The sequence below is a fragment of the Sphaerodactylus townsendi genome, linkage group LG04 (assembly GCF_021028975.2).
Source record: "Sphaerodactylus townsendi isolate TG3544 linkage group LG04, MPM_Stown_v2.3, whole genome shotgun sequence".
Lineage (NCBI taxonomy): Eukaryota > Metazoa > Chordata > Lepidosauria > Squamata > Sphaerodactylidae > Sphaerodactylus > Sphaerodactylus townsendi.
The window spans coordinates 147,952,998-147,980,503 of NC_059428.1; the positions used below are offsets into that span (position 1 = coordinate 147,952,998).

A 27,506-nucleotide genomic window follows, 5' to 3' on the forward strand; every position below is an offset into this window, starting at 1 on the left:
AATCTTGATCCTCCTTGATCTGAGATTGCAAATGCCTTAACAGACCAGGTGCTCGGGAGCAACAGCCGCAGAAGGCCATTGCGTTCACATCCTACATGTGAGTTCCCAAAGGCACCTGGTGGGCCACTGCGAGTAGCAGAGAGCTGGACTAGATGGACTTTGGTCTGATCCAGCTGGCTTGTTCTTATGTTCTTATGTTCTTATGAGACACAGCCCGCGCTCAGATCGAACCAGGGAAAACCAAAAAGGCTCAAGCAAAGCCACAGTTCGCCCTCCCAAAGAGGGAGGTTCTTTTGCGTGCTTTTTGAAGACAAATCGAGAAGCGTGTTGGGAGGGAATGGGAAGGGGCACCTCTCGTATCGGAGGAAGACGTTGTTCAGGTCGTCGTTCACGTGCAACAGCTCCTCCGTGACTTCTTCGTTGGACACACGCGAGATGAGCTCCACAATTCTCTGCTGCATGGCTCGGCATGTCCGGTTCAGCTCCTGAGGGCCAAACACAACAATGGGACGCTTAACGGAAAACAGGCCCCGAAGTCTATGATATAGCAGGTTTGCAGGGAGTTTCTTGGTCAAAGACAAGCTATAGTTGCTTGGTTGCAGTCACTGGAAAGTGAGGAGGAGGAGGAGGAGGAGGAGGAGGAGGAGGAGGAGGAGGAGGAGGAGGAGGAGGGGGTGGAGGAGGACAAGGACGAGGAGGAGGAGGAGGAGGTGGAGGAGGTGGAGAAGGAGGAGGTGGAGGAGGAGAAGGAGATGGAGGAGGAGGAGGAGGAGGAGGAGGAAGAGAAGGAGGAGGAGGAGGAGGAGGTGGAGGAGGAGGAGGAGGAGGAGGAGGAGAAGGTGGAGGAAGAGGAGGAGGAGGAGAAAGAGGAGGAGAAGGAGGTGGAGGAGAGGAAGTGGACTGCTGTTTAGGATTGCTCTCTTCGCTAACCTGAAAAGCCTTAGACAGGCAAAGTCCCAAAGGGGAGATCTATCCCCAATATACTCGCCTGCAGCAACTCGAGGTCTGAAGAATCCTCCTGGCCGGGGATCATTTCCGTGAGCATCTCGGACATCACTTTGGTGTTCCCGCGAACGACGTCGAGTTCACTGCGCAGCCGTGCAATCTGTCAGAAGAGATGGTCAGCTTGTCCTTAAGAAAGGAAGCTCCATTCTGAAGTCGTTTTTTTAAAAGCCGTGCTGTCGAAGGTTTTCATGGTCAGAGTCGACCGGCTGTGGTGGGTTTTCTGGACTGCGTGTCCCCAGTCTGGTAGTTTTTGCTCCTAATGTTTTGCCTGCATCAACTGCCGGCATCTTCAGAGGGACGTTACGGGAAGATGCGTTTCTCCCCAGAGTTGGAGCATCCCGGAAAACCCACAGACAGTTAAATGAAAACTCTCTTGAGGTCAGAGAGCTGCCACCCCCTCGGCCCACGATACCTGTTCCGTATTTGCAGTGATAGGGCCGGTCACGTTCAGAGGCGGAGCCTGCGGGGCCGGGTATCCGGTCGGTGATGGCGAGGGGTAGGAACCGGCGCTTACCCTTGGCTGGGAGTGAGACTTATGCATGTTGGCTGCTGGATCGACTTCGGGGGTGCTCTAGAAGGGAGGAAAACGCAAGTCGCATTGTGCTGAGGGTCGCGATCGGAGTCCCTCACCTGTGAAATCCACCCACGTCCACCACAAAAGGCAACATTCCTTGGAGGCAGGATGTGCCACTAAGTTGCAGTTGACTTATATTGGCCCACCAGGGTTTTTAAGGCAGCGTACAAACAGAGGTGGTTTGCCATTGCCTGCCTCTGCATAGCATGGTGTAGTGGTTAAGAGCAAGTGGATTCTAATCTGGAGAACCAGGTTTGATTCCCCGCTCCTCCACCTGAGTGGCGGAGGCTTATCTGGTGAACCAGATGTGTTTCCGCACTCCTACATTGCTGACGGGTGACCTTGGGTTAGTCACAGTTCTTCGGAACTATCTCAGACCCCACCCACCTCAACAGGTGTCTGTTACAATAATAGTCTCCATCCCAGAGAAAAGGCAGAAGCTGAGAATCGTTACCCCTCCTTTCAAGCCAACAAAACTAGCCAAACTCACTCTCTGAGGGGTGTGTATCGGTGACAGGGCATCGAGGTCGGCCATTGGAAATTCCACTCCTTTCCTTTTGAGTTCTTCGTAAATGTGAACCACCCCAGTTAAGTCCGGGCTGCTTCGGAAGGCATCAGCCCAGGCCTAAAAAAATCAAAACGCATTCAGGGGTTTTCACAAAATCCAGCCAGCTGCCATCGGGAGTTTCCAATGTCCTCCTCCAGCAGTTCTGACCCTACTGTCCTTTTCTAAAGCACGAAAGCTTCTTTAAAAAGTGCCACCCACTTAGATAAAAGCATCAGTGGCAGCAAAATCTTCGTGTCAATGCAAGACTGCAATTTCTCTCCATGCTCCAGGACTCGGGCCAAGCGATAAAACGAGCGGCATAAAAACCCACCTTTTGAAATCTAAAATGCAACATACAAATGTGTTGGGACTTCCAGCCGTAGCTTGTCCTTGGCTGTTGAAAGCAAACCCACACAAGAAAAGCTGCTTCCAAAAGCACAATTTAACTCTAACTTGAATTTTGCCATCAAGCTTTAAAAGGGGCCTGGACAGATTTGTGGAGGAGAAGTCGATCTGTGGCTCCCAATCTTGATCCTCCTTGACCTGAGCTTGCAAATGCCTTAGCAGACCAGGTGCTCAGGAGCAGCAGCAGCTGCAGAAGGCCATTGCTTTCACCTCCTGCATGTGAGCTCCCAAAGGCACCTGGTGGGCCACTGCGAGTAGCAGAGTGCTGGACTAGATGGACTCTGGTCTGATCCAGCAGGCTCCTTCTTATGTTCTTAAGTTACAGCTGACTCACAGGGACTCCATAAGATTTTCAAGGCAAGAGAGGCTAACAGAGGTGGTTTGCCTCTGCGTAGCAATCCGGGACTTCTTCAGTGGTCTCCCATTTAAGTACTAACTAGAGCTGACCCTGCTTAGCTTCCGAGATCCATCAGCCTGAGTAATCCAGGCTGGGGCACTCGGATTTTATAGATATCCTTGCTTTTGTGGTGTGTACATAAATTGGCCGCCCCACCAAAGGTGGGAGAAACCCATACAGATAGCTGCGAGACACGCTTTGCTCTACGCCGTTAAATTCCATACTTTTTTAACAGGTGGGCAATCGAAACAGAGTTCTCATTTTGATGAGATATGATGAAATGTAAGAGAAAAGCTAATCTCAAAACTAAGCCACAGCGAGGCCAAAAAAACAAAAACAAAACAGCTTGTCAAACAAGGCCGCTTCACGGGACTTGTCAAAAAAGAAAACCACCCTGTCGATAACAAAAAGTCAAACCACAGATACTGAAATTTCACTTATCGGGAGAAAAACCCAATCAGGTTTCATTGCAAAACTGACCAAACTTCGAAAATCAGCAGCTAAACATTTCTCAGAGTCCAGTTTCAAAAGCTGGAGGGAGGGAGGGAGGGAGGGAGGGAGGGAGGGAGGGACGGACGGACGGACGGACGGACGGACGGACGGACGGACGATGAGCTCATCTACAGACCTGAATTAGGGCCAGAACTTTATCCTGAACTATGGTTGGCGGGTTGTTCTTGGGGGAGATGATTTTCACCAGGACGCCGTCTATGAAGTCACGGTTGGCTACCAGGATGTGAAAGCGATGGCCACAGTTCTTCACACATGTTTCCAGGACCTATAGGAAGGGACGGGGGAGAGAAAGATGTTTCAAGCGGAGCACAGCTCGTCAGAAAACCCCAACCAGGAAGTGGGATCTCCCTAGTTCTGTGGTGGTGAACCTTTGGCACTCCAGATGTTATGGACTACAATTCCCAATTGGCCATGCTGGTAGGGGCTGATGGGAATTGTAGTCCATAACATCTGGAGTGCCAAAGGTTCACCACCACTGCCCTAGTTGGTAATTAATTTCCTTGATAGTTCACTTTGGGAAGCAAGTGAAGCGCAGCCGGCCTTAACCCGCGTCTCCTGAACTGGTCATCCCCTGTCATTTTCTCCACATCTTCTTTGGCTCCATTTTGGCAAGGAGGTGCCTGGGGGGCCCCCACTCAGGGCCCAGATCCAGCCCTGCACTTGCAGGTGAGTCCATCCACTCACCGTTAGAGCCAGCATGACTTCTCTGTAGTTCTTGTTCCCGTTCAGCCTCTTCTTGAGCGCTCGGATGGCATCCTTGGGGCTGGGGGGGGGGGGGGGGAGAGAAAAGAGTGACCATAATTGGGAGGCATCCAGAAACGTCAGCCCCGCTCTCAGAACTGCGGGTCCAGTTTTAGATCACCTAAGCCACAAGGGTTTTGAGCCATGGACCATTTATACCATGGCCAACTGGCCATGCTGGCAGGGCTGATGGGAATTGTAGTCCATAACATCTGGAGTGCCAAAGGTTCGCCACCACAGATTTATACTCATGTGGTCTCCTTCGTGCTGAGTGGAAATTCCCTCAGGATTGGATTCTGGTAAACGTGCACTTCTCCGGAACTCGCCGCACCTCAGATCAGAGAATCCCTGAGGTTTCCGAAATCTCTGAAAGTGCAGCTTTTCCTCTCCCTTTGCAGGGAGAGCAAAAGGAATCAACGTGCGTTCATTTTCTTTGGGTTTTCTTGCTCTTCTGGGAGGGGAGGGGAAGCTGGCAGGACATTCAGGAGAAGTGAGCAACCCAAAACACCATTCCATGTAGGAGCTATGTCTGAAAGCCACCATCTCTGCCCTGAACTTCCAAAGACGAGGAAGAGGCCCATCCAATACAAATGCTCAGAAGAGCATCAACACCAGACTTTCTTGACACTCACCCTTCTTCTGTTTCATTGATGATATCGCAGATTTCCATGTTGAGCGTCCAGTCTTCACTCTGCAGGGAGCCATCTGTGGCCTTTTCTACAAAGTGGAAAAAAGGGGGTCGGGGTGGAAGTCTGTTAACTCAGAGACCAAGAGGCAATCTGGGCCTCAGAGACCAGGCCAGCAAATTCAGTGTCTGCATTTCAGAAAACAGGTATTGCCTTCAGACAAGCAAGAAAAGGGTCTCAGAAACTGGAAGAGAGATGATTTGAGGACCCTCCTTTCCCCAATTTTATGCTGATGATACATGCCGAGCGTCCACAGTATGTCGGCTGGTTGGCTATGGAGCCCACCTTAAACTTACAAAAGCATCCACAAAAGTAATAGAATCATAGAGTTGGAAGTGACCCAAAGGGCCATCCAGTCCAACCCCCTGCAATGCATTCCTGACAGATGGGCAACCAGCCTCTCCTTAAAACCTCCAAAGAAGGAGACTCTGCCACCCTCTGAGGTAGTGCATTCCACTGTCGAACAGTCAGGAAGTTTCTCCTGATGTTCAGGTGGAATCTCTTTTCCTTCACCTTGAACCCATTATGCCTGGTCCTAGTCTCTGGAGCTACAGAAAACAAGCTTGCTCCCTCACCAACATGACATCCCTTCAAATATCTAAACATGGCTATTATGTCACCTCTTAACCTTCTCTTTACCAAACTAAACATACCCAGTTCTCGAAGTCCAACTATTCCAACTGGTTAGCCACCTTGGTGGCTATGATGAAGGCAGCAAGAAGAAGAAAAGTTTGGATTTATACCTCACCTTTCTCTCCTGTAAGAAGACTCAAGGTGGCTTACAAGCTCCTTTCCCTTCCTCTCCCCACAACAGAGGCCTTGTGAGGTAAGTGGGGCTGAGAGAGTTCTGAGAGAACTGGGACTAGCCCAAGGTCACCCAGCAGGAATGCAGGAGTGCAGAGACACATCTGGTTCACTGGATAAGCCTCTGCCACTCAGGTGGAGGAGTGGGGGAATCAAACCCAGTTCTCCAGATTAGAATCCACCTGCTCTTAACCATTGCACCACACTGGCCCAAGGTTTCATGCGGAGCATCATACTGGCTGGGTAGTAATAAAAGGTTAAGCTACTCACTATATGACAGTTATTTTCACAGCCTACTAGTGTTTGTTTAATGTTGTGTTTCCAAACACAGACAACCATAACATGTAGAAATTTAATACATCAAAGACTCAGATGCTTTGGATTTCCTGAACTCTTCTCCAAAACCACTTCTCAGTCCGGGTCGCTTACCTAAAGACAGTTTGTGCTCCCAATTAAATTTTCATGCGAACTTGCGCGACTCCTTGGCAGAAAAAGCACAACGCTGATTCATTAGCAACCCTGAGCACACATCCCTCCCACACAACCCCGTAACTACAGAAGGTCACCAGGCTCCGACTGCAGACACCCAAGGCCCGGATCAACGCAGTATGCTTCAATAAAATGGTTGTCCTGATTTTGCAGAGCCATCAATGAATGTAACTGCCAAAGAGCTGTGTCTCTCAAGTCTGGCCCAGCACAAGCGGGGGAACATCGGACAAGCAAATCACTGTTCGGCCAACCCAACTTCAGTCAAACTTCTGCCCCAGAAAAAAAAGTTTGGCAATTGTAAAGCAGGCCAACAAACAAGGCATCTTATTTAATGGAACACAAACGGACTCTCCAGGGTTTGCAACGTGGTATATTGAACTGGGAAAACAGAAATAGAAGCCGATATTGGCTGAAAAACTAAACAAGGACACAACACAGATTCTACAAGCAACCTAGAAAAGTATCCTAAAAGTTCTTTGGAGTGACTCTCAGTCAATAATCAGAACAAAAAAACAAACAGGTTACAGCAAAAGATGTCAACATTTACACGGTTCTTTAGAAGATAATATGCAGGGTTATTGCACAAGGTAGAGATGATTTATTTAAAGTAATTAAGCATATTAACTTGAAAATTTTTATATGGCCCTTGTTAAGCATTACTGACCGCCCCCTCTCCTTTTTTTCTTGCAATTATAAAGCAGACAGCAACATCCACACCCGCTTAAGTATTAAGTCCCATTTAAGGAAGAGCTTTGGTGTAAATACAGAACTGCAGCAGCTTTTGAATTATCTTTTCAATGCGTTTCTTCAAAGCAAGCATAGGGGGCAAGCGTTATGTTTGCCAGAGATCTCCTGGGATTACAACTGAACTGCAGACAAACAAAGACCGGTCCATCTGGGGAAAATGGTCACCTCGGGAGGAACACAATACGGCATCACCTTCCCCCCCCCCAATAGCTTCCTGTCTAGACCCCACCCCCAAACCTCCAGGAACCTCCCAAACCTGGATTGGCAACCATAGTGTTTGCATGTAGATATGTTTGCAGGGGATGGGAGAGAAGGAAAAAGCAAGACCCATAGAACATCAGATCTAGAGACCATGAGATCACGGAAACCTCTGTTTTAACAATATGTAGGAGTCTCTTAAAAGTAGGGATGCATTTCCAGCCTTTATGGGGCCCCCGGAATCCTCCACAATGCCCAGAAAGTCATCAGGAATGTTCCCTGAAGAACAGGGTAGGAATGATTTTCTGGTTTTATCGAGGCATGAAAACACTGCAGAGCTCCTCCCCGCAGCTTTCTAACCTATGACTTTTAAACAGCCCTGCCCTGCAAAGCATTCCACAAAATCATGGGAATGTTTGGCTTCACAGCGATAGTGATGTTTATTCAAGGTCGTAGAAATAAAAGCATGCTCAAAGCAAGAGTGTCAACTCTGCCCTGGTTATTTGCTGTCTCCAGCCACCCGAGTTTAGCAGCAAGTCACAGAATCATGGAGTTGGAAGAGACCGGTCCAAGGGCCTCTGTTTTATCCTCATAACAACAATTATGCAAGGTAGGGGGAGCCAACAGAGAGCAATTCTAGGCCAGCCAATAAGGCTTGGTTCTCCCTGCCTATCCTTGCGACAACAGCACTGCGAGGTAGGGGGAAGGCAAGAGGGAGTCGTTCCAGGCCTGCCAGTAACGCTCATAGTCTCCCCACCTCCGTTTCACCCTTGCAAAAAAAAAGACCCTGCAAGGTAGGGGGAAGCCAAGAGAAAGCGATTCAAGGCCAGCTAGTGAAGCTAACAGTTTTGTCCTCGCAACAACAACCCTGCAAGGTAGGAGAGGCCGAGAGAGAGCGATACCAGGCCAGCCAGTAAGATGAATAGTTTCATGCTCCCAACAACCCTGAGAGGTAGGAGAGGGCAAGAGCGATTCCAACTCACGGTGAGCCCTGCCCACTGCTTACCCCCATAACAGCCCTGCAAGGTAGGCCAGACCCCCTAACCATTCTCCCCCTCCCCCAATTGAAATGGAGACACCCAGCATTCCCCTCTACAGGTTGGGGGGGTGGGAAAGGTATGGAGGGGCGCCTCCCCCCATTTTAGGGGTGGGGGAGAAGCGGCGCCATCCAAAATTCCCCCCTCCTGCCCTCGCCCCCTCCCACATCGGATCAGGCCTGCTCGCCCCTCCCACGCCCCGCCCCCTCCCTTCTTCACTTCCCCCCCCCTCACCGAGGCTCTGCCCCACCGGGGTGCTGAAGGGATTCCCCAGCAGGAACTCCATCTTGGGATGACAACAGCCGCCGCCGGCCCTCCGGACGCGCCCCGCCTCTCGCAGCCTCGCCTCGACCCGCTTCCTCACTCCCTGCCCAATCACGAACCGCGTTCGCCTCCAGGGCCCGCCTCCAGGGTAGTCGTCGCTCGACGGCGCGCGCGGATTGGCCGCTCCGCGCGCCACTCACTGTCAGGCCAGACGGCCTGGAAAGCTCGGGAGAAGCCACGCCTCCCGGGGCCGCTTTTGACGGGGCGACGCCTCGACCTTTCCTTTGAAAGAGAAACCCTATTGGTCGGCAACCGCGGACGTGCGTTTTCTTCACCTCTTCGGCAGGGCAGCCAATCACGGCGGAGGACGGCTGTTTACGCGGCTCCCGATTGGAGGGCCGCGCTCCGTCCCGCCTCGCTTCCTCGGCCAAACGTGAGCCACGACTGGTGGTCGGAGGGCGGCGTGACCGTCGCGTGCTTACGCGAGCGAAATGTTTTGAGCACGTGACCGCCCTTAGCAACGGCTTTCCTAGCGACGAGGCCTATGCGGGCTTTTTCAGTCTTTGAAAGCGGAGGAGCAGGAAAGTGGGGGGTTCGTGCCGGCTGGGCCTAGATCTGGATGGGGTCTGGGTCGAGGAAGAACAGAGGAGCCTCTTTAATTTAATTTTATCCTGGCTACTCTTTCTGGGCATTTAACGTATAAGCTTGACAGGCAGAAACCCAACTGGTACATCTGCCAACGTCTAACTGGTTCCTGGACGTTCTCCCCTAGAACAGGGGTCTGCAACCTGCGGCTCTCCAGATGTTCATGGACTACAAATCCCATCAGCCGGCAGGGGCTGATGGGAATTGTAGTCCATGAACATCTGGAGAGCCGCAGGTTACAGACCCCTGCCCCAGAATAACAGCTGCAGAGATCAGTTCCCCTTTTAAACACTTGTCAACATATCTTTCTCTTCATAGAGTTGGCACAGAAGAGATACCAAACCATACAAAAGGTTAGTGCATAAATAATCATCATCGCTGTACATGTAGGAGAGACGGGCGAGATGTAGAGCAGTCTAGGGTGTGCGTGTCACGGGTCTGCAACCTATGGCTCTCCAGATGTTCATGGACTACTTGGCCATGCTGGCAGGGGCTGATGGGAATTGTAGTCCATGAACATCTGGAGAGCCGCAGGTTGCAGACCCCTGCAGATGTAGATAGACTGGTGGCGGCTGGTTAAGGAGTCCGTGTATAGTCTTTTCACTGGGTATAATTACTTTGCTTACAAGCCATCTGCATATGAATGCGAGTATAATTAAATATTGCCTATGGTTAAATTTCAGAGCCCAGAAGGAATTTGAGAAATTCTTGGATTACTAGCTTGTGAGGGCGTTTTCCCTGCTTCAAGATGACCAGTCGGCTGTACGACAGCATAGAGCCCAGCGTCATCGACGACGAGATGCTCCAGAAGGCGGTGGAAGAGCAGGGGCCGAAGGAAGAGGCGGGCCTGTTGGCCAAGAAGGAAGGGATAAATTTCAAAGACGTCAAAGAGCTGCAGCTTGATTTCAGAAGTAAAGCTCGGAGTGTGAAGTTTGCAGTCCCAAACCATTGCTCCCTTCTCAGTCCACCAACATCAGTGAGCTTAGAAGGGTACAATTTGGCTAAGATACAGCCAGTCTGTGCCCGACTGTGTGTTTCTCCCTCGACCTGAGTCGTTTAATTATCTGTTCTCATTTAGACAACATCTGAGAGGAGCTGTTTTTCCTCGACTTGCCTGTTTCGTTGTGACAGGGCTTGACGAAATGTAAACAGTTATTACTCAGTGGCGTGGGCTGGCTTATCTGGGGGTGGAAAGTCCTGTCAGGTCAACCCCATAAGCCGTGGTGGCGAACCTTTGGCACTCCAGATGTTATGACTACAATTCCCATCAGCCCCTTCCAGCATGGCCAATTGGGCTGATGGGAATTGTAGTCCATAACATCTGGAGTGCCAAAAGTTCGCCACCATTGCCATACGGTTTTCAGGCAAGAGAAGTTCAGGGGTTCTTTACCTTTATCTGCCTCTTTGTCACAAACCTGGCAATCTCCTATACAAGCCCTAACTGTGGCCAACCCAAGTCACGTTCCCGAATCTGATGAAATCAGGCCAGGTTAAGTAATCCAGGTCAGGCCATGTGCTAGGACAGTTCGTGGAGAGCAGTGGTTCCCGAACTAGGATGTTGTGGGTTTTCCAGGTCCCAAACCGCTTCGGACTGCCGCACCCTTGGCTCCCAGGCCTGCCCCTAATGCTTCCCCATGCATGCATATGACCATACATCTCTTTCTTGGTATTAGGTCCATTGCAAGTTCGAAACAACTTCTACCACTGTAAACACATGTATCTATTTCACAATTCAAACATGACCTAGCAAAAGCGAACCAATTAATTGAGCTGTTTTAACGACATGAAAGGGTATGTCACCATCTCTCCCATTATGCCTTCATGGTTTTAATGGGACAGGTGTGCTTGGTGCAGGCTTATCTGCTTCTCAGCATCAGGCTGCAAAATACTAAGTCTTAGATCCCTACATTTCCAGCTTGGAAAGAAGCTGTGACTGCACTGAAGCCCCACTTGACTGAATATCATTTTGGGAAGGCATTGAAGGACCTCTTGACTTTGTCCCACAGTGCAGGAACAAAGAGCTAGAGTGCTGTACTGGTTAAGAGCAGGTGCATTCTAATCTGGAGAACTGGGTTTGATTCCCCGCTCTGCCAGTTGAGGTGTGGAGGCTTATCTGGGGAACTAGATTAGCCTGTGCACTGCAACACATGCCAGCTGGGTGACCTTGGGCTTGTCGCAGTTCTTTGGAGCTCTCTCAGCCCCACCTACCTGACAGGGTGTTTGTTGTGAGGGGGGAAGAGAAAGGAGTTTGTAAGCCCAGGAATTCCTGCACCACCTCCTTACCTCCCCCAAATTTCTCACCATTTTCCTTGAAGTTTCCTCTGCCCACTTAGGGAATCCCTAATGTGGAGACATACACTGCCACAAGGGCAATCTCATAAGTTGTAACAAAGAGTTTTTTATTCATTTTAATTTATTAGAAGAAGAAGAAGAAGTAGTAGTAGTAGTAGTAGTTTGGATTTATATCCCCCCTTCCTCTCCTGTAGGAGACTCAAAGAGGCTTACAATCTCCTTGCACTTCCCCCCTCACAACAAACACCCTGTGAGGAGGGTGGGGCTGAGTGAGCTCCAAAAAGCTGTGACTAGCCCAAGGTCACCCAGTTGGCGTGTGTGGGAATGTACAGACTAATCTGAATTCCCCAGATAAGCCTCCACAACTCAAGCGGCAGAGCTGGGAATCAAACCCGGTTCCTCCAGATCAGAGTGCACCTGCTCTTAGCCACTGCGCTTAGCCACTGCTGCTCCCTATATTTGTTTCATTTATACCTCTCCTTCCCAAAGCAGCCAACATTATTTCCCTCACCTCCATTTTGTCCTCACAGCAATAGGCTAGGCTGCATGGGTGTGGCTGCCCCAAGGTGTGTAATTTGCCCAAGGGAGCTTCCATGGCAGAGTGGGGGACTTCGACCTAGGGCTCTTCCATCGTAGTCTGGCACAGTAATCTCTCCTGGCTGTCCATTTAACACCTGCCGCCTCAAAATACATGGCTGTTTTGATTCCAGATATCTTGAAGATAGACAATCTCTGGCAGTTCATCAGTCTGACAAAACTGCAGTTGGACAACAACGTCATAGAGAAGATAGAGGGTCTGGACAGTCTGGTTCACCTGGTCTGGCTAGGTAAGGCATTGAAATGAAGGCTGTTTGATGTTCCTCTGTGGCAAGCATTTTATTATAGGAATTAGTGTGGTGTACAAGAGCCAGTGGTGGTTAAGAGCAGGTGCACTCTAATCTGGAGAACTGGGTTTGATTCCCCACTCTGCCTCTTAAGTTGTGGAGGCTTGTCTGGTGAACCAGATTAGCTTGTGCACTCCAACACATGCCAGTTGGGCTAGTCACAGTTCTTCGGAGCTCTCTCAGCCTCACCCACCTCACAGGGTGTTTGTTGGGGGGGGGGGAGTCAGCCCCTTTGAGTCTCCTTACAGGAGAGAAAGGGGGGATATAAATCCAAACTCTTCCTTCCTGTGTCTGGCAATCACCTGGGCAACCTTTTGGGAAGGGTTTGGGTGTGGAGCTGGGTTCGCCTCATCCTCCCAGAAAATGACAAGCGCCATTTTCCTCTTGGTCCGGTGTTCGAGTTTTGCTGCTCACCCAGATTTGGGATTGGCCCGGCGAACATTAAATACAAAACCCTGCATGCTTATTCGATGACGAACAGAAGGAGATGGGAATCTGGCATTCTCCAAAGAGTCTAGCTTGCTCTGCCTGTGTGGCTGCATTCATTATTAGGTTCTGCTGCATAATAGAAGCGCTTTGTTTCCGCCGCTATGTCTGGGCCTCGGCCTGTTAGGAAAACATGACCTCATCAGGAAGCCTTTTGTTTAAAAGACTGACATGTCGTGAATCACATTCTTTTCATAACCTTCTTTTCCTTATTAGTTACATTTTTGAGGTTTCTGTAGGCATAAATCAGAACTTGCACTGGACATGCGTGTCCGTGCCTGTGAAAGAGAAATGTGTATGCTTTCGTGGTATTCCAGTCCAGGAGCACCTTAGAAACCTACAACGTTCTCAGAGAATAACATTTGAAGAGTCAAAACTCTCTTCATTAGATCTGAAAATATTGTGGGCCTCTAAGGTGCTACTGCAGACCAACACAGTGACCCCTTGAAAACAGTTAGAACTGAAATTGTAGGCAGAGGATACCTGAAAGGGGAACAGAGGATACAGTTGCAAGAATGGAAATTTCAGGATTCTTAGACAGGATCTTATCTTCCCAACCAACCACAGAGAGAGGCTTAGGGAGCTGGGGATGTTTACTCTGGAGAAGAAAAGGTTAAGAGGTGACATGATAGCCATGTTTAGATATTTGAAGGGATGTCACGTTGGTGAGGGAGCAAGCTTGTTTTCTGCTGCTCCAGAGACGAGGACCAGGAGTAACGGGTTCAAGGTGAAGGAAAAGAGATTCCACCTAAATATCATGCGCTGCCTTGGAGGGTGGTGGAGTCTCCTTCTTTGGAGGTTTTTAAAGAGAGGCTTGATGCCCATCTGTCAGGAGTGCTTTGATTGTGCATTGCAGGGGGTCGGACTTGATGACCCTTGGCGACTCTTCCAATTCTATGATTCTAATTTGATGCAGCAGCTGCAGAGACCGTTGAGCCCAATCCATTTTTTTAATCCACTTGCCCAAATACAAAATGACCTAGTGAGTAAAGATTTCCCTTGACAGCATTTGAACCGTTTGGCAATGGTGAAATCCAACAAGGAAGTTCTTTTCCACCATTCCCTCCAGACCTGTCCTTCAACAACATCGAAGTCATCGAAGGCCTCAACGCCCTGGTGAACTTGAAGGACCTCAGCTTGTTCAACAACAGGATCTCCACGATCGAGAACCTGGACAGGCTGCAACAGCTTCAGATATTCTCGATTGGGAATAACAACATTGGAATCCTAGAAAATGTACGTGTCAGCGAAGGGGAGCCGTCCGGGGCTCCAGTTCTGGGCACGCGGGCTCAGAGGTGTAAAAGATGGTAGAATTATGCAGAGGGGCAGAGATTCAAAGGTTCCTTTTCCTCATCTTCCCCACCGCAGCTCATCTACCTCAGGAAGTTCAAACATTTGCGCACTTTGAACCTTGCTGGGAATCCGGTGTGTGAAAACGAGGCGTATACCTTGTACATTGCAGCCTATCTCCCAGACCTCGTATACCTGGATTTCAGGATGCTGGAAGACAGCACGGTAAGAGCCTGAGTGTCAGGTCTCGGACCTTGAAGCAATAAACGGACTCTGGATTGGCGATCAGCAGCGTTCATTGATAGGCGTCGAGGCACCCAGCTTGGCAAAGCCAGTTCTGGCAAACCTGGCTTTTGCTATCCCCTTTATTCCGATGACAGTCCCCCCTCACATTTTCCCAAAGAATGTGAGAAAGATCGATCGAGATAAAGCCACCTGGCCTCCTGCCTCCACAGGGCAATGGAAACATCCTGTTTCCCAAGAGACCAAAAGTGTCAGGGATAAGCCCAGTTACCTACTCGGCATGTGAAGCCATAAAGCGAAAGATCAAGGAAAAATGTCCCAGTACAGCAGTGGTAACATGTAGCAGGCTGGTTACATGTATTTACATTTACATTGAGTTTGGAATGCATCTCAATCAACTAGATACAATCCCTGACGCTGAAGTACGCTTTACCCTTTTCCCTTAAGGTATAGAAATATTCTTAAGCCTACGATAGCCTCCTCTTCTCATCTGGGTGACCTTGGGCGAGTCACAGTTCTTTGGAGCTCTCTCAGCCCCACCTACTTCACAGGGTGTTTGTTGCGGGGTAGGGGGGGGGAGGAAATGGATATTGTAAGCCCCTTTGAGTCTCCTTACAGGAGAAAGGGGGGTTATAAATCCAAACTCCTCCTCCATATCCAGGTCCCATAAGAACTTTTGGTTTTATCATAGAGTTTCTGACGATTCCTAGAACTCCCCTGAGTCACTACTGGGTAGTTCTAGGAATCATCAGGAACTCTATGGTAAGAACTTCCTTTGAGGCGTTATTTTTCTTTTTAATTTAATTAAGGCCTGCACTGTATACTGCCTCTGTTCCCAAACAGCTGCTCCAGCAAACCAGACTTGTAGATACATCCGTCTCCCTGAGTAGGCTTTGAAAATTGAGTAGGCTGTGCTGTACATTTTACGCTTGGGGGGGGGGGGGTTGCCTTCCATTATGTATGAAATACCAGTATGCATGCATCTCGAGAAGAAGAGATGGAAGCAGGGGAGAAGCGGTGGCTATTAGGCAAAAGGCCCAGGAGGCCGAGCAGAAGGAACTGGAGTATCACAAGGTAAATTTCCTCCATTTGGTTGGATGTCTGTCACCAGAGCAGACAGAAGACCCAAGAGGTATTGGACTCTCTCCCACACTGGCAAAGCTTCAATATAATTGGGATAAAACTGGCACAGAAACTGATCTCTGCCGGGCATAACTGTTGCCCTTCAGAAGGCAGGGTTTGAGAGAAATATAATTCTTTGCGCCAAACCGGTGCAGCCCTAAATATGTGAGGAAATGCCAAAAGATGAAATTGAGTATTGAGGTAAAATAGAGTATTAGGTATACCAGTTTAACTTAGCAGGGAGCAGGAAGGAATTTTTTAGAACCATCAAATTTAAAATATATTTGTGTTTCCTCTTGGTTTTTCCGCTTGGCTGCACCCTCCGACCTCCAAGGCGGCTTATGTAGAATATCTCAATGGCTCCTTCCTCTTCGACAGCATGTACGCAGAGGACCCTGAGGCTTCCAAACTGGCGTACCTCCCTGGTGTGCCAGAGCTGCTGGAGACATATCCTGTCTGGTTTGGAACTGAACTGACAGCACATTTGGAGAACTCCACCTCTGCCCGCTTCTTGGCTTGAGAGCCCCCTGGGCTGGAGGGAGTATACGGTTTTGGAATCAACTAGACGTAGTCTAGGGTATGATTTTGGGGGTCTGAGCTTTTGAAAATCTAAGCCGGGGCGGAGTGAGGGGGAACTGCGCCTGGGGCACCTGCCACGCCCCCCCCCCCACAGCTCTACGCCACAAGTTCCCCATTAATCACTGAAAGTTTGTTCTACCTTAAGAGAAACAGAAAGAATTCCAAGCCAAGTATTTAAAATTCAGCACGCAACGCTTTAAAGGACAACTTGTGTTCTCCAAAGGACTTCGCTCTACGTTGCCTGCAATTGAATGCATAAGAAGCTTTAGCAGTTGTTAATCCACTGTGTGTTAGGTCTCAAACCTTGAAGCTATAAACAGACTCTGTATTGTTGATCAGCAGTGTTTATTGATTGGCTTCGAAGCACCCCTCTGGACGAAACCAGCTCTGGTGAACCGGGCTTTTGCTATCCCCTTTATTCCGATGTTAGCCCCCCATCCCATTTTCCCAAGAAATGTGAGAAAGAGTTAGTTTGGAGGCGAGGCACCCCAAGGTCGGCGATAGACTGAGATAGAGACCCACCTGGCATCCTGCCCCCACGAGATAACAGAAACAATCCCACTTCTCATGAGACCAAAGTGTCAGGGGAAAGCCTAGTTATCTACTCGGTGTGTGAAGCCATAAAGTAAAGATCAAGGAAAGAATGCCCCAGAATAGCAGTGGCAACATATAGCAGGCTGGTTACATATACCTTGTAGCAATTACATTGAGTTAGGAATGCATCTCAATCACCTGGACACTGTGTAGTGCTGCAAATTTTGGTTGATTTATAGTAATCATTTTCAACGTATTGTAATCAAATTATCAGGACTTCCTGATGCATTTGAGTGATATTTTGTGAGCCGATAGCGAGTTCACACTGCACTTCAAAGCTCTTTAGTAGAAATCCTTTAATGTTAATTACTAACTTGTGGTACATACGGCTGTTGTTATCACCTTCTGTGTACCACTGTTTGCTTCGCCCACAAGCGGCAGTATTTCCTTGACTCCTGGCGCCACTTACAAGAGTAAATTTGTTGACATCTGCATGACCCTGTCCGACTACGGCCTGAAGCAGCACGAGAAGCGGAAGGCTGAGGTGGCCCTTTTCAACGAGTGTCTCAGCGAAGCCCTGGACGACAACCGCAAACAGGGGAACAAGATCATGGCCGATTTCGAAGAGAAGCACAGCCAGGTATGTGGCCAACCATTTTCTTGTTGTCACCTGTCAAAGCTGCTGTATTATTTTGTCCCCCTAGCAAGTCGGGAGGCTGGGGACTCCTTGGGTGATGACATCAGCCTCCGTATTTGCCTATCTTGTCTTCCCCAATGGTTTTTCCCATGGTCTGTAAATGTAGCCTCTCCCTGGAGAGTTGCTGGAGTTAGAGAGAATGTTGCTTGAGCCAACTGGAACTGTTGTGGGTGACAAAATAATGTTCTTATTTCGATGCCAGCCACCTGGTTGGGGGAAGCCCCTCGCCCTGTAGAGTATATCAACCCTCATGTCTCCTAAGTTACTTCAGATCTGGCTATAGAAGTATACAGTTTCAAATCCTGCATAGAACTTCAATAAAGAATATCTACCTCTGAATTCGCTTTTTAATGTATTTTAATATTTTAATGTCTCAGTTAGTGGATAAATGCCCTTTTTACTAACTCTGTAATTTAAATTGCCAATAAAGGCTTTGCAATTGGAATTGGAATTCGCTTTTGACGTCTATAGCACGGAACCTTACACTTGTGTTTATTTGTTACAGAATAAAACATTTTACACCTTGTTTTTCCTGGAGGTCCGTAATAGCGAAAAAGCATTTTCAGTTCAAACCCAGAAATCAAGAGCAAACCCCAATCTCTTGCCGCCCCCTTAGAAGATGCATCCCATTCAAAAACCCTCAAAAGCTGTCTTTGCGGTGGCTCTGAAAGATCTCTGACGATGGGCCCCCTCTCACCTCTTCGGGGAGCCAGTTCCACAGACCTGGGGCCACAGTGGAAAAGTCCTGGGCTCTGGTCGATGCCAGACGGGTCACCCGATGCAGCAGGATAGCCAAAAAGATGGCCGTAACTGGCAAACAGGGAGGGAGCTCAGTTTACGGAACACCCGAAACTGCCTTTATCATCCCTTCCTATAGAATAGAATCACAGAATTGGAAGAGACCCCCAAATCCTTTGGGGCTGCGACTGCAGTAGGCAAAGATCATAGAATCATAGGGTCATTCCGCACATGCAGAATAATGCACTTTCAAACTGCTTTTAGTGCTCTTTGAAGCTGTGCAGAATAGCAAAATCCGCTTGCAAACAGTTGTGAAAGTGGTTTGAAAACGCATTATTTTGCGTGTGCGGAAGGGGCCGTAGAGTCGGAAGAGACTCCAAGGGCCATCAAGTCCAACCTCCTTCAATGCAGGAACACACAATCAAAGCACTCCCGACAGATGTTCATCCAGCCTCTGTCTAAAAACCTCCAAAGGAGACTCCACCACACTCAGAGGCAGTGCATTCCACTGTCGAACAGCCCTGACGGTCAGGAAGTTCTTCCTAATGTTTAGGTAGGATCTCTTTTCCTTCACCTTGAACCCCTTCCTCCTGGTCCTAGTCTCTGGAGCAGCAGAAAACAAGCTTGCTCCCTCACCAACAGGACATCCCTTCAAATATCTAGCCATGGCTATCATGTCACCTCTTCACCTTCTCTTCACCAAACTAAACATCCCCAGCTCCCCAAGTCTCTCCTTGTAGGGCATGGACTCCAGACCTTTGGCCATTTAGGTCGCCCTCCTCTGGATCCGTTCCAGCTTGTCAGTATCCTTCTTGAGCTGCGGTGTCCTGGGCACTCGGTTCTAACCCTCAGTGGCTGCTTGGGATCTTGGGCACAGAAATCTTTTCCCAACACTGGCTCCTTGAGATCTGCACTTTTCCACAACTGCACTCTGATGTAAGGACCAGTTGCACCCCGGCCTGGGAGAGTCGTTTCAATGAAGCCCACACATTCCTACATAGCATCGCTCTAACTTATGCCACAAGCAATCACATCTGGGATGCCACAACCTCCCATCCTCCCCTGGAGATGATGACAAGACCAAGGTTTTCAGGGTCTTGGCAAAGAAAAAGTGTTGTTCTGCTGTGAAGCTGATCACTAATATTCCTCTCTGTCTCTTGGCGGGGGCGCCGTTTGCAGGCAATGGATGCGATTCAGAACACCAGCGAGACTGACATTTTGGACTCTAAACTCCAGGCGTACACAGATGACATCAGAACACTCTCCGAAACGCTGATGACTCTGGAGATGCAGCTGGTCGACCAGTTGGAGGTGAGGCCAAAGCAGTGCGAGGGTCCCTTCCCAGCGTGACATTTTATGGGGTGTATTTTTGAGACTCGAGCAGGACACACTCAATACTGGGGTGCTGTGTGGTTTCCGGGCTGTATGGCCGTGCTCTAGCAGCATTCTCTCTGGCCCCGTTTAAGCCTGCCATCTGCTTGGCTACGGCATCTTCCAGGAGGAGTCTGATGGGACCATCAGATCCTCTGAAGATCTCAACAACCGATATAACGTCAGGATACTTAAACTACACCAACTATCCAATGATTCCGGCCGTGAAAGCCTTCGACAATACACTCAATATTCCTCCAACGGGTCATAAGGGGAAATCACTAGGAACTGCCTTTCCTGCTGTGTCCCTCGCCACCGTTGATCTTATTGAGGCAAACCCTCAGGGTTCACAAGAACACAGCTTGAAAGCCACTGAGATCTCTGAATCCATTCCTAGACTTTCCAACTAAACCACTCAAGCAGCGGAGCTGGAGAATATAATGGCCCCAGACCACAGAGTTACATCTTCCCCACCTCGGTTATCTTGTGATAATTAACAGTCAGAGACAACAGGAATAAAATTCCTCCGGGCGTCTAAAGGCTGGATTTCATTTCAGCGTGTTTGGGTTCTCTAGAAAGCATGCGCCCTTTTCGTGCTTTTCTCTCCTGTGCAGGAAGTCATCAAAGATTTTGAACGGAACATTTCTGACCTTGTGTCCCTCTTCATAGAAAATGAACAAGGGCTATATCCTTCCCGTGGCCCAAGGGCAGGTTTGTTCAGGACTTGAATCACTCAACATATTTGAGATTTCCAAAGCTGACACTTGAAAGCTTGAAGGAGGGCCTCATAAAAAGGGTCAGGAACAAGAGGGCACGAGTTGCAGGTTGCTAGACTTTCGAGCCTTCTTGAAAGGATCCGCAGTCATTTTAGAGGTGACTCTTAGAGGTAAATAAAAATGGGCTGATGTTTGGCTGAATTTTATAGAGGGAGGGGTTACTGTGTGCCTCTGGCTGATTTATTTTCTTCGTTTATATTCCATGTTTCCCTCCAGTGGGGACCTAAAACAGCTTAAATGGTTCTCCTCTCCTCCATATTGTCCTCTCAACAGCCCTGTGAAGAAGGTTAAATGGAGTGTGAGCAGCTGGAGACCCCAGATGGTAACAAATGCAGAGAAAGGCAGAGCAAAATTGTTTTGAGGGGGAAAAGACAGGGCTGGGGAGTGTTTCAGCAGCCTTGGCCAAAATGGAGAATATCTGAGGGCTCTGCCAAGGCTTCCATTGTTGTTGACACTGAGGAGTCCTTTGCCACCATCTTGGTTTGTGCCAAGGCCTCTGCTGTTGTTGACACTAGGGAGCCCTTTGCTGCCATCTTGGTTTGTGCCACGGCCTCTGTTGTTGTTGACACTAGGGAGTCCTTTGCCTCTGTGTTGACTTGTGCCAAAATGAGTCCATGAGTGACCCGCACCTTGCTGAACATGGCCCCCCTTGAAAACTGGTTGCCGGGCCCGGGTATAGAGCAGGAAAGCCAGACTTCTGCAGGTAGGCAGGCCTCTTTGCCTTTGCTTTCTGGATTTTTCTTAATCTCTCCCCATACGATGGCACAGTGCCGGGATCTTGAGAATCATCACCACGAGAAGCTTCTTGAAATAGCCATCAACACGCTGGAGAAAATAATCAAAAGCGAGTTGGACGAAGACATACCAGACGACGTCCGGATGGTGAGACCTTCCCCCTCCTTTGTTGGTGTATTCCTGCCTGGCAGGGGGCTGGACTTGTGGTCTCTCCCAACTCTATGATTCCTCCTCCCCCAGCCCAAAGCTCTCTGGGTGCAAATCTTTGGAAAGAGAGCGGCGTTTGCTTTTATCCCATGGTAAATCAACACTTCCCTTCCTAGCTCTTCGTGGACAAGGACACGATTGTCAACGCCGTCAATGCCTCCCATGATATCCACCTCCTGAAGATCGACAACCGGGAAGATGAGATCATCACCAAAGCCAATAGCTGGGCTTCTGCACTGTTAGGCACGGTAAGTAAAGCCCGACTGTCCCCCTGCAAACAGGTCCTCTGCTGACCCCTTTGTTGCTCTGAAAGCAGCAGGGCCTCGGTAGGGTTGGCCACCAACACAAAAGAATGACGGCCCCGGAACAAGCAGCCTCCCGCCCAGCTGACCTTCGGAGGGCATCCTCGAGCAGGCCAAGGATGCCACCCTCGATTTCCTGTCCTCCAGATTCACAAAAACGAAATAACGAGAAACCGCAACCGCGTGAAGGAGATCAACCAATTCATAGACCACCTCCACAACGAGCTGGAAAACATGGACGTTCTGGATCAGTAGCGGGCTTTTGACAGTGCCAGTAGCCACTTCTTCCCCGGTTTCGGACACCTGTTAGCTAGAAAGCAAACCCGGCGGGAGGTCTCCCTTCACAGCCCCCTGAAAATGCTCCTCTTCCCCCCAAAAAACGAGAATTAACCTGATGGAAAGGGAGGGGAATCAGCCCCAGGAGTTTTTAACGACTCAAACGAGCAGGGTTTTGTTTAAAAAAACCCAGCCTGCATGGAAATTTAAGAGGGATCGCAGTTCTCGGAAGAAGCGGGTGCAGCAGCCACAAATCATCTCCCTGTTACCCTCCCGCACATTCATCACAACCAGACGGGACATCTTTGTGAAAGGTTTTGTGTTCAACAGCAGCGATGCAAAGACAGACCTGTCAGGCAACACTAGTTAGGTTTGTAGGTCACCGAGAGGCAACAGCCACTCATAGCAGGGAATGAATGGGGAGCCCCCACAGGGCAAAGCCATTCCATGGCCCTGGAACCTACCAATTGTGAAGCTTTTATTAAAATGTTCAGACAAGTTGCGCAGTGTGGCAGACAGCAGACTTTAATTCAAAGTGGAGGGTGGGAGGGGGCAGGCCACTCTTGGTCCACTGCAGGAACAATTTTAGCAGGCTCAAGTGGAGCCAGGACAGGACTGGTCTGCTGGGGCCAGGGACTCATACGAGGGGGGCCAGGAACGGGCACCTCCCCAGAAGCGGGACAGGCCCTTCAGCTGGTTAAAAGTCTTGAAAGGTTTTGGAGAACCCAGACTGGGTCCCGCCTCCATTTTAATTCCGAGTAGCAGCAACTGGCCGTTTGAGACAGGTGGCGGAGCTGTCCCTGGTCAGGATAGGGGAGCCTTTTTGGTTCTTGATGAGCTCAGCACAGCCCTTCATTTCCCAAAATAAAACAAGGGGCTCACTGGGAGGGCAGGGAAAGGTCCACACAGACAGCCAAGACTCTTAGAACACCGTCGGCCGTTAACTGAAGGCCACCAGAGGAATGGACCCGGGCAACAGGGTCAGCATCAACCCACAGGAAGAATGAAGCTAAGTTTGGCGCATTGCTAGTCTCTGAGTCTCAGGAGGCATGGGCGTTTCATCACCACCAGTGGTCCAGCACTGTCAGTCGTTCTACTAGCTGTCCATCCGACAGGAGCCCCTCCTCCGCCTCCCCAGCCTCAGTCCTGCAGCAGCTTTTGCTTGACGGTGGACGTCTCCGAACACAAGTGAACAAAAAGGGTAGCGGCGGCCGTGCGGGCGCGCAAGTCGTAAACGTCGTAGTCGTGGGCCCACTCCACATTCCCCCAGCGCCGGATCTGGAGAAAGAGAAATGGGCGAAACGGGTCACGAGAAAACCATCAATCCTGCCCCAGTCTGGGGGTGTCAGTCTTCCAGATGGGAGGCTGTCCTCAAAAAAATGTGACCAATCCCTCGAGTCCTGGGGGAGGAGCCGTCAACTCCCCTATGGGCTGTTATTGGCAGCAGATTCCTAAGTTTTAAAAACTCCCAGTTCATTCCCTACACTATCTGGCATCTTCCATGTCATGTCATAAAACATTTCTGCAACGCTTGTTTCATTCCATCAGAAAAACCATGGAAGGACCTGGTATCTTTACAGTGGAGGGATACATGCTTTCACCTCCTGCATGTGAGCTCCCAAAGGCACCAGGTGGGCCACTGTGAGTAGCAGTGCTGGACTAGATGGACTCTGGTCTGATCCAGCAGGCTCTTTCTGATGTTCTTATTGAACAGCTGCCCCACACCAGTGCAAAAACTATCACATACAGAAGCTGGGATCCTGAAAATGCCAGCCTTCCTGTTGGACAAGCACCCGCTCCTAGCTATATATATATATATATATATATAAAATATATATATATAGCTATATATAAATATATATATTTTATTTCTCAGTTGAAATTCCCGATACACTTCACCCCAGAGGCTTCTGCTAATCTTACAGAGGCTTTTAAAAAGAAGAATATAAGATCGGTAATAGACTGAGTAAGAACAACTGAGTAATAAAATATATCTCCACCCTTTCTTTTGCACCATCGGCCTTATTTTATTTATCTCCTGTGACTGGTGCAGACTTTTATTCCTGCTTAGCAAGATGAGTTTGAAAGCATGGAAGCAGAAACCCAGAAAGGGAAGGATTATTGTAAGCAGATAACAGTTGACGCTTGGCAGGTAGCAATCCCCCACCTTTATAGCAATTCCCCCACCCCCACCCCCCAATGCACTTGACTGGCAGAAAGAGTGCAAACCATGCAAAGTAGGTAAATAATCTGCATAATTTATAACTCACTCCAAGGGGGCCAAGCTTAGTGAAAACAAACTGAATCATCTGCGATAAGGTCATGCACGAAAACACAGTTTTCATTTGCATCGCTTCTGCACATGGTGCAGAACCCTGGCTGCCTCGATTCTAAATTCCAGCATTTTGTTTTCTACACATTCTTGGGGAGAAGATTTTGAGGGATTTCAGGGCCCCGTATGCAGAGAGAAGAACCTCGTCCAAGCAACCAAAGCTGGATTCAAGCCCTGCCAGTCAAACGGATGCTCCGGCCCCTGCCTTCACCCACTGCAAGTCCGTGCCCTCCCTGCACAAGGGGTCTGGAGCCCTCTGTGCTGCTTTAAAACGAGAGGAGGCCCGCTCAGAGCACACGACATCTCCCCACAGTGCATGGCTGGGAATCCCGTCCCCAAAATTTTAAAAGGCGCTACTGAAGTTCTGGATTGAGCTGGGGGGAGACTCACCTGGTATTCCTCCTCCAGGCGAGATAACAAGACAGCTTGCTCCACCGTCAGTTGCTTGTCTACGAGGCCCATCGAGAGAATCAGAGACTTCAGCTGGGCTATCATGTATTCTATGCCTGGCGAGAGGGAAAAACGTTGCGGTTGCGCTCGCCATGTGAAGCAGCTTCCACCACTGGTTCACGCACCTCCCCAGGTCACAAAGATTAAAGGCTATCAAAAATTGCCCAAGCAGTTTCATGCAGTTTAGACTGGGGAGAGGCAGGGTTCCTCGACCTTTGGCCTCCCCATCCCAAACCCCACCCCACCGCCCCGCAGCAAGATGAGGAGGCTCAGGACTTTTGATCTCGGGAAGGAGACTTCCCACTGGCTTAGAAAACACTGCAAATGGGAAATGGGGTGGGGGAACAATTATGGAAAAATGTGGGAAGCTGCCCTGTCTGTACCATGCAAAGCCCATGTGTTGTATGATGCAAGGTGGCTGGCAAAGGTGTCTTTGGTGCTTTGCGGGATGCTGGGCCCCATGATGCTGGTTGAAGAGCCGATGGTGACGTTGTACCTGGTTGAGGGTGGGGAAGGAGGAGAATAAAGAGATCACAGGTTAGATCTGCTGGGATCTAGAATCATAAAGTTGGAAGAGACCCCAAGGGCCATCATGTCCAGCCCCCTGCAATGCAGGAACACACCATCAAAGCACTCCTGACAGATGGCCATCCAGCCTCTGTTTAAAAACCTCCAAAGGAGGAGACTCCTCCACACTGCGAGGTAGTGAATTCTACTGTCATCGAAATATCCTCTAAATGTGCCAGCCACAGATGCAGGCGAAAACGTCAGGAGAAAATGCTACTGGAATATGGCCATATAGCTTGCTCCAGTGATTCCGGCCGTGAAAGTCCTCGACAATGCATCAACTCTCTTGTGATACAAGCCGTTGGTATTTGCGGGGGTGGTGGTGTGCCAGAATCCTGTGCCTATTTCGGGGGGGGGGGTTCCTTTTGCACCCACTCACCTCTTTTCCGCCCATGCAATGACAGGATCCCATTCATTTTTCTGCAATTCCACCAAGGCAGGCGGCTCCTCCACACGATAGCTGCAGCATCCCCGAAAGGGCAAGAAGAACACACAGCCGGTCACTGGACTGTTCAGCCACGCTGAAGCTGCATCTGTGCCAGTTGCCCTGTTTTGCCCTCTGCGCCCCTGCCCAGCCCCATCCTCAGTCTTCATGCTTTGTCCTGGCATGCTAATTTAAGGGACTCCCCAGCCTGCAACAAATGTCAGAAGCACTCCTACCAGATGGTGTCTGTCTCCAGGAACTTCACGGCCGCCCTGATGAGCTGTTCTTTGCTTCTCTGCGATGGGTTGTCCAGAGCTGTGTTACATAAAGTCGTCTGAAAAGAAAGGGATGGATTATGAACTAAACATCCCCACCTCCCTATGCCCTACGAAAAGAGACTTAGAGAACTGGGGATGGTTAGGGTTAGGGTTAGAGAAGTGAAAGTTAAGGGGGGACATGATAGCTATGTTTAAATGTTTGAAGGGATGCCATGTCGAAGAGGGAGCAAGCTTGTTTTCTTCTGCCTCAGAGACTAGGACACAGAGTAACAGATTCAAGGTGCAGGAAAAAAGATTCCACCTAAACATTAGGAAGAACTTCCTGACCATCAGGCTGGGATGGAGGTGGAGAACTACATTTGTCACCCTTGCAGGAAAACAGCAGAATAAGAACGCAAGAGAAAGAGAACTGTTGGACTCACCAGGTGCATGGTGAAAAACTGGATAGTGTCCCGCTGTGAATCCCACTCCGTCGCCACTGCAAGAGCCAAAGGCTTGCTGGGTACCATGAAGATCTTATTCTGGGGAGTTTTCAGCTTCCGATGGTCCAGGTTGATTTCAAAACCGCCTAAAGGAGAAAGTTTTTAAATGTATATATTTTAGAAAGTTACCCAGTCTGCAGCTAGAATGGTAATATGGGGTTTGGGCAGTCCCGATTTTCCTGAGTCCTATTGTCTGAGCCCGGCATTCTCCTAACTTTGTACTCAATTTTGCCTGGAAGGAGGTGCCCGGTCATTCTTTATTTGGTCATTTGACCAGCTTATACAGATAAAATGAGGCTAACAACAGTGATTAACAAACAGCTGTACCAGAGACCCAAAGTCCCCTGCCTATCAGCCTAAACCCCCTTGAGATAGGACACAGTCCAGATAAATTTATTCCAGGCATTGAAATAACAGCAGAAAGCTAAAATTTGAGGAAAAACTTACCTTCACCTTGGGAGATGTTAACATTCTGGTAAAACCGTTTCCTTTCTGAGAAGGCAAAAGTATGTCTGGTCAGGAGACAAATGAAACCTTAGTTTTCAAGATTTGATGAGATCAGGATAGCTCTATCCATGTCATGGCATTACCTCTCACCCAGCCCCGTTACAGCAAGCCAAACTCTGCCTGTAATCTTACCTGGCTGTGGCGTATATGCCTGCCTCAAATCCACTTGCCAAAACACCAGCCGGCGAGCAAAGAGAACCGGGCGTCGACACCGGACTGCGGCGGGAACACCAGCGAGCACGCTCTGCAAACTGCCACTCCACATTGTGAAGGGTCAGGAAGGAAAGTGAAGCGACCCACCCACAGAGACTTTGCTCTCTTCCAAAAGACTCACTCCACCAAGTGGCCCCTGGCTAGTATTAAAATACACATGCAACACATCTACCACTTGCAATCTAGCATGCATAAGTATTTTGCTCTAAAATGCACGTGTGTGTATGTATATATACGCAGAAATATACTGTGGCTCTAAGTTATTTAACTTGCAGCCATTAGACCCAGTGCAAATTTTTACAGGGGTGGGCAGACAATATAAAGGAAGGTTTGAGAAGACCAGCAGTCTCCGCAGATTGCTCTGCCCTTATTTTGTATGAACTGGGGAGCTGGAAATTTGCAGCCCTGCAAATCTCTGCGGGGAAATCCTGGCTCAGCTCTCTCCAGCCCGGACCCTTTACGGGAGAGGGCGCTTTCCAAGCCTTCCAGCCCCCCCGCTCCCCACCGATCTACTCTCAGCCCCTAATTCTTCCTGCAATGACATTCCAGCCCTGCTGTCTCATGGGCGCCGCCATCTTGCCCCGGGCGGAAGCATTTCCCGCAACGCGTTTTGTCCCCTCGCGGCCGCCGTGGCCGGGCCGGCGTCCTATAAAGCCGGGCCAATGGGGC

General features: G+C 49.4%; 3 protein-coding genes across 3 annotated transcripts in view; 1 reads left to right on the top strand and 2 right to left on the bottom strand.

Moving 5' to 3' along the window:
• Positions 1 to 8,592, bottom strand: part of TOM1L2 (target of myb1 like 2 membrane trafficking protein) — a 30,621-nt gene extending 22,029 nt beyond the window's left edge. The window contains exons 1-8 of the mRNA XM_048494152.1: positions 8,378 to 8,592; positions 4,815 to 4,899; positions 4,126 to 4,204; positions 3,557 to 3,706; positions 2,070 to 2,204; positions 1,418 to 1,576; positions 989 to 1,105; positions 232 to 485 (exon numbers count right to left, since the gene is read on the bottom strand). Coding sequence (XP_048350109.1) covers positions 232 to 485; positions 989 to 1,105; positions 1,418 to 1,576; positions 2,070 to 2,204; positions 3,557 to 3,706; positions 4,126 to 4,204; positions 4,815 to 4,899; positions 8,378 to 8,429 — 1,031 coding nt within the window. The 5' untranslated portion in view covers positions 8,430 to 8,592. The remainder of the gene's footprint in view (positions 1 to 231; positions 486 to 988; positions 1,106 to 1,417; positions 1,577 to 2,069; positions 2,205 to 3,556; positions 3,707 to 4,125; positions 4,205 to 4,814; positions 4,900 to 8,377) is intronic.
• Positions 8,593 to 9,297: 705 nt separating this feature from the next.
• DRC3 (dynein regulatory complex subunit 3) lies at positions 9,298 to 22,044 on the top strand. The gene is made up of 13 exons (XM_048493009.1): positions 9,298 to 9,405; positions 9,736 to 9,963; positions 12,055 to 12,171; positions 13,784 to 13,950; positions 14,083 to 14,236; positions 15,200 to 15,321; positions 15,704 to 15,816; positions 16,948 to 17,122; positions 19,097 to 19,228; positions 19,903 to 19,973; positions 20,823 to 20,946; positions 21,123 to 21,254; positions 21,456 to 22,044. The coding sequence occupies exons 2-13, from the start codon at positions 9,801 to 9,803 to the stop codon at positions 21,561 to 21,563; spliced, it is 1,578 nt and encodes a 525-aa protein (XP_048348966.1). The 5' UTR covers positions 9,298 to 9,405; positions 9,736 to 9,800; the 3' UTR covers positions 21,564 to 22,044.
• A 44-nt stretch (positions 22,045 to 22,088) lies between these two features.
• Positions 22,089 to 27,474, bottom strand: ATPAF2 (ATP synthase mitochondrial F1 complex assembly factor 2). The gene is made up of 8 exons (XM_048493006.1): positions 26,757 to 27,474; positions 26,565 to 26,609; positions 26,058 to 26,203; positions 25,594 to 25,691; positions 25,313 to 25,393; positions 24,750 to 24,862; positions 24,307 to 24,422; positions 22,089 to 22,862 (listed from the first exon to the last, which is right to left on the bottom strand). The coding sequence occupies exons 1-8, from the start codon at positions 26,887 to 26,889 to the stop codon at positions 22,725 to 22,727; spliced, it is 870 nt and encodes a 289-aa protein (XP_048348963.1). The 5' UTR covers positions 26,890 to 27,474; the 3' UTR covers positions 22,089 to 22,724.
• Positions 27,475 to 27,506: the final 32 nt, after the last annotated feature.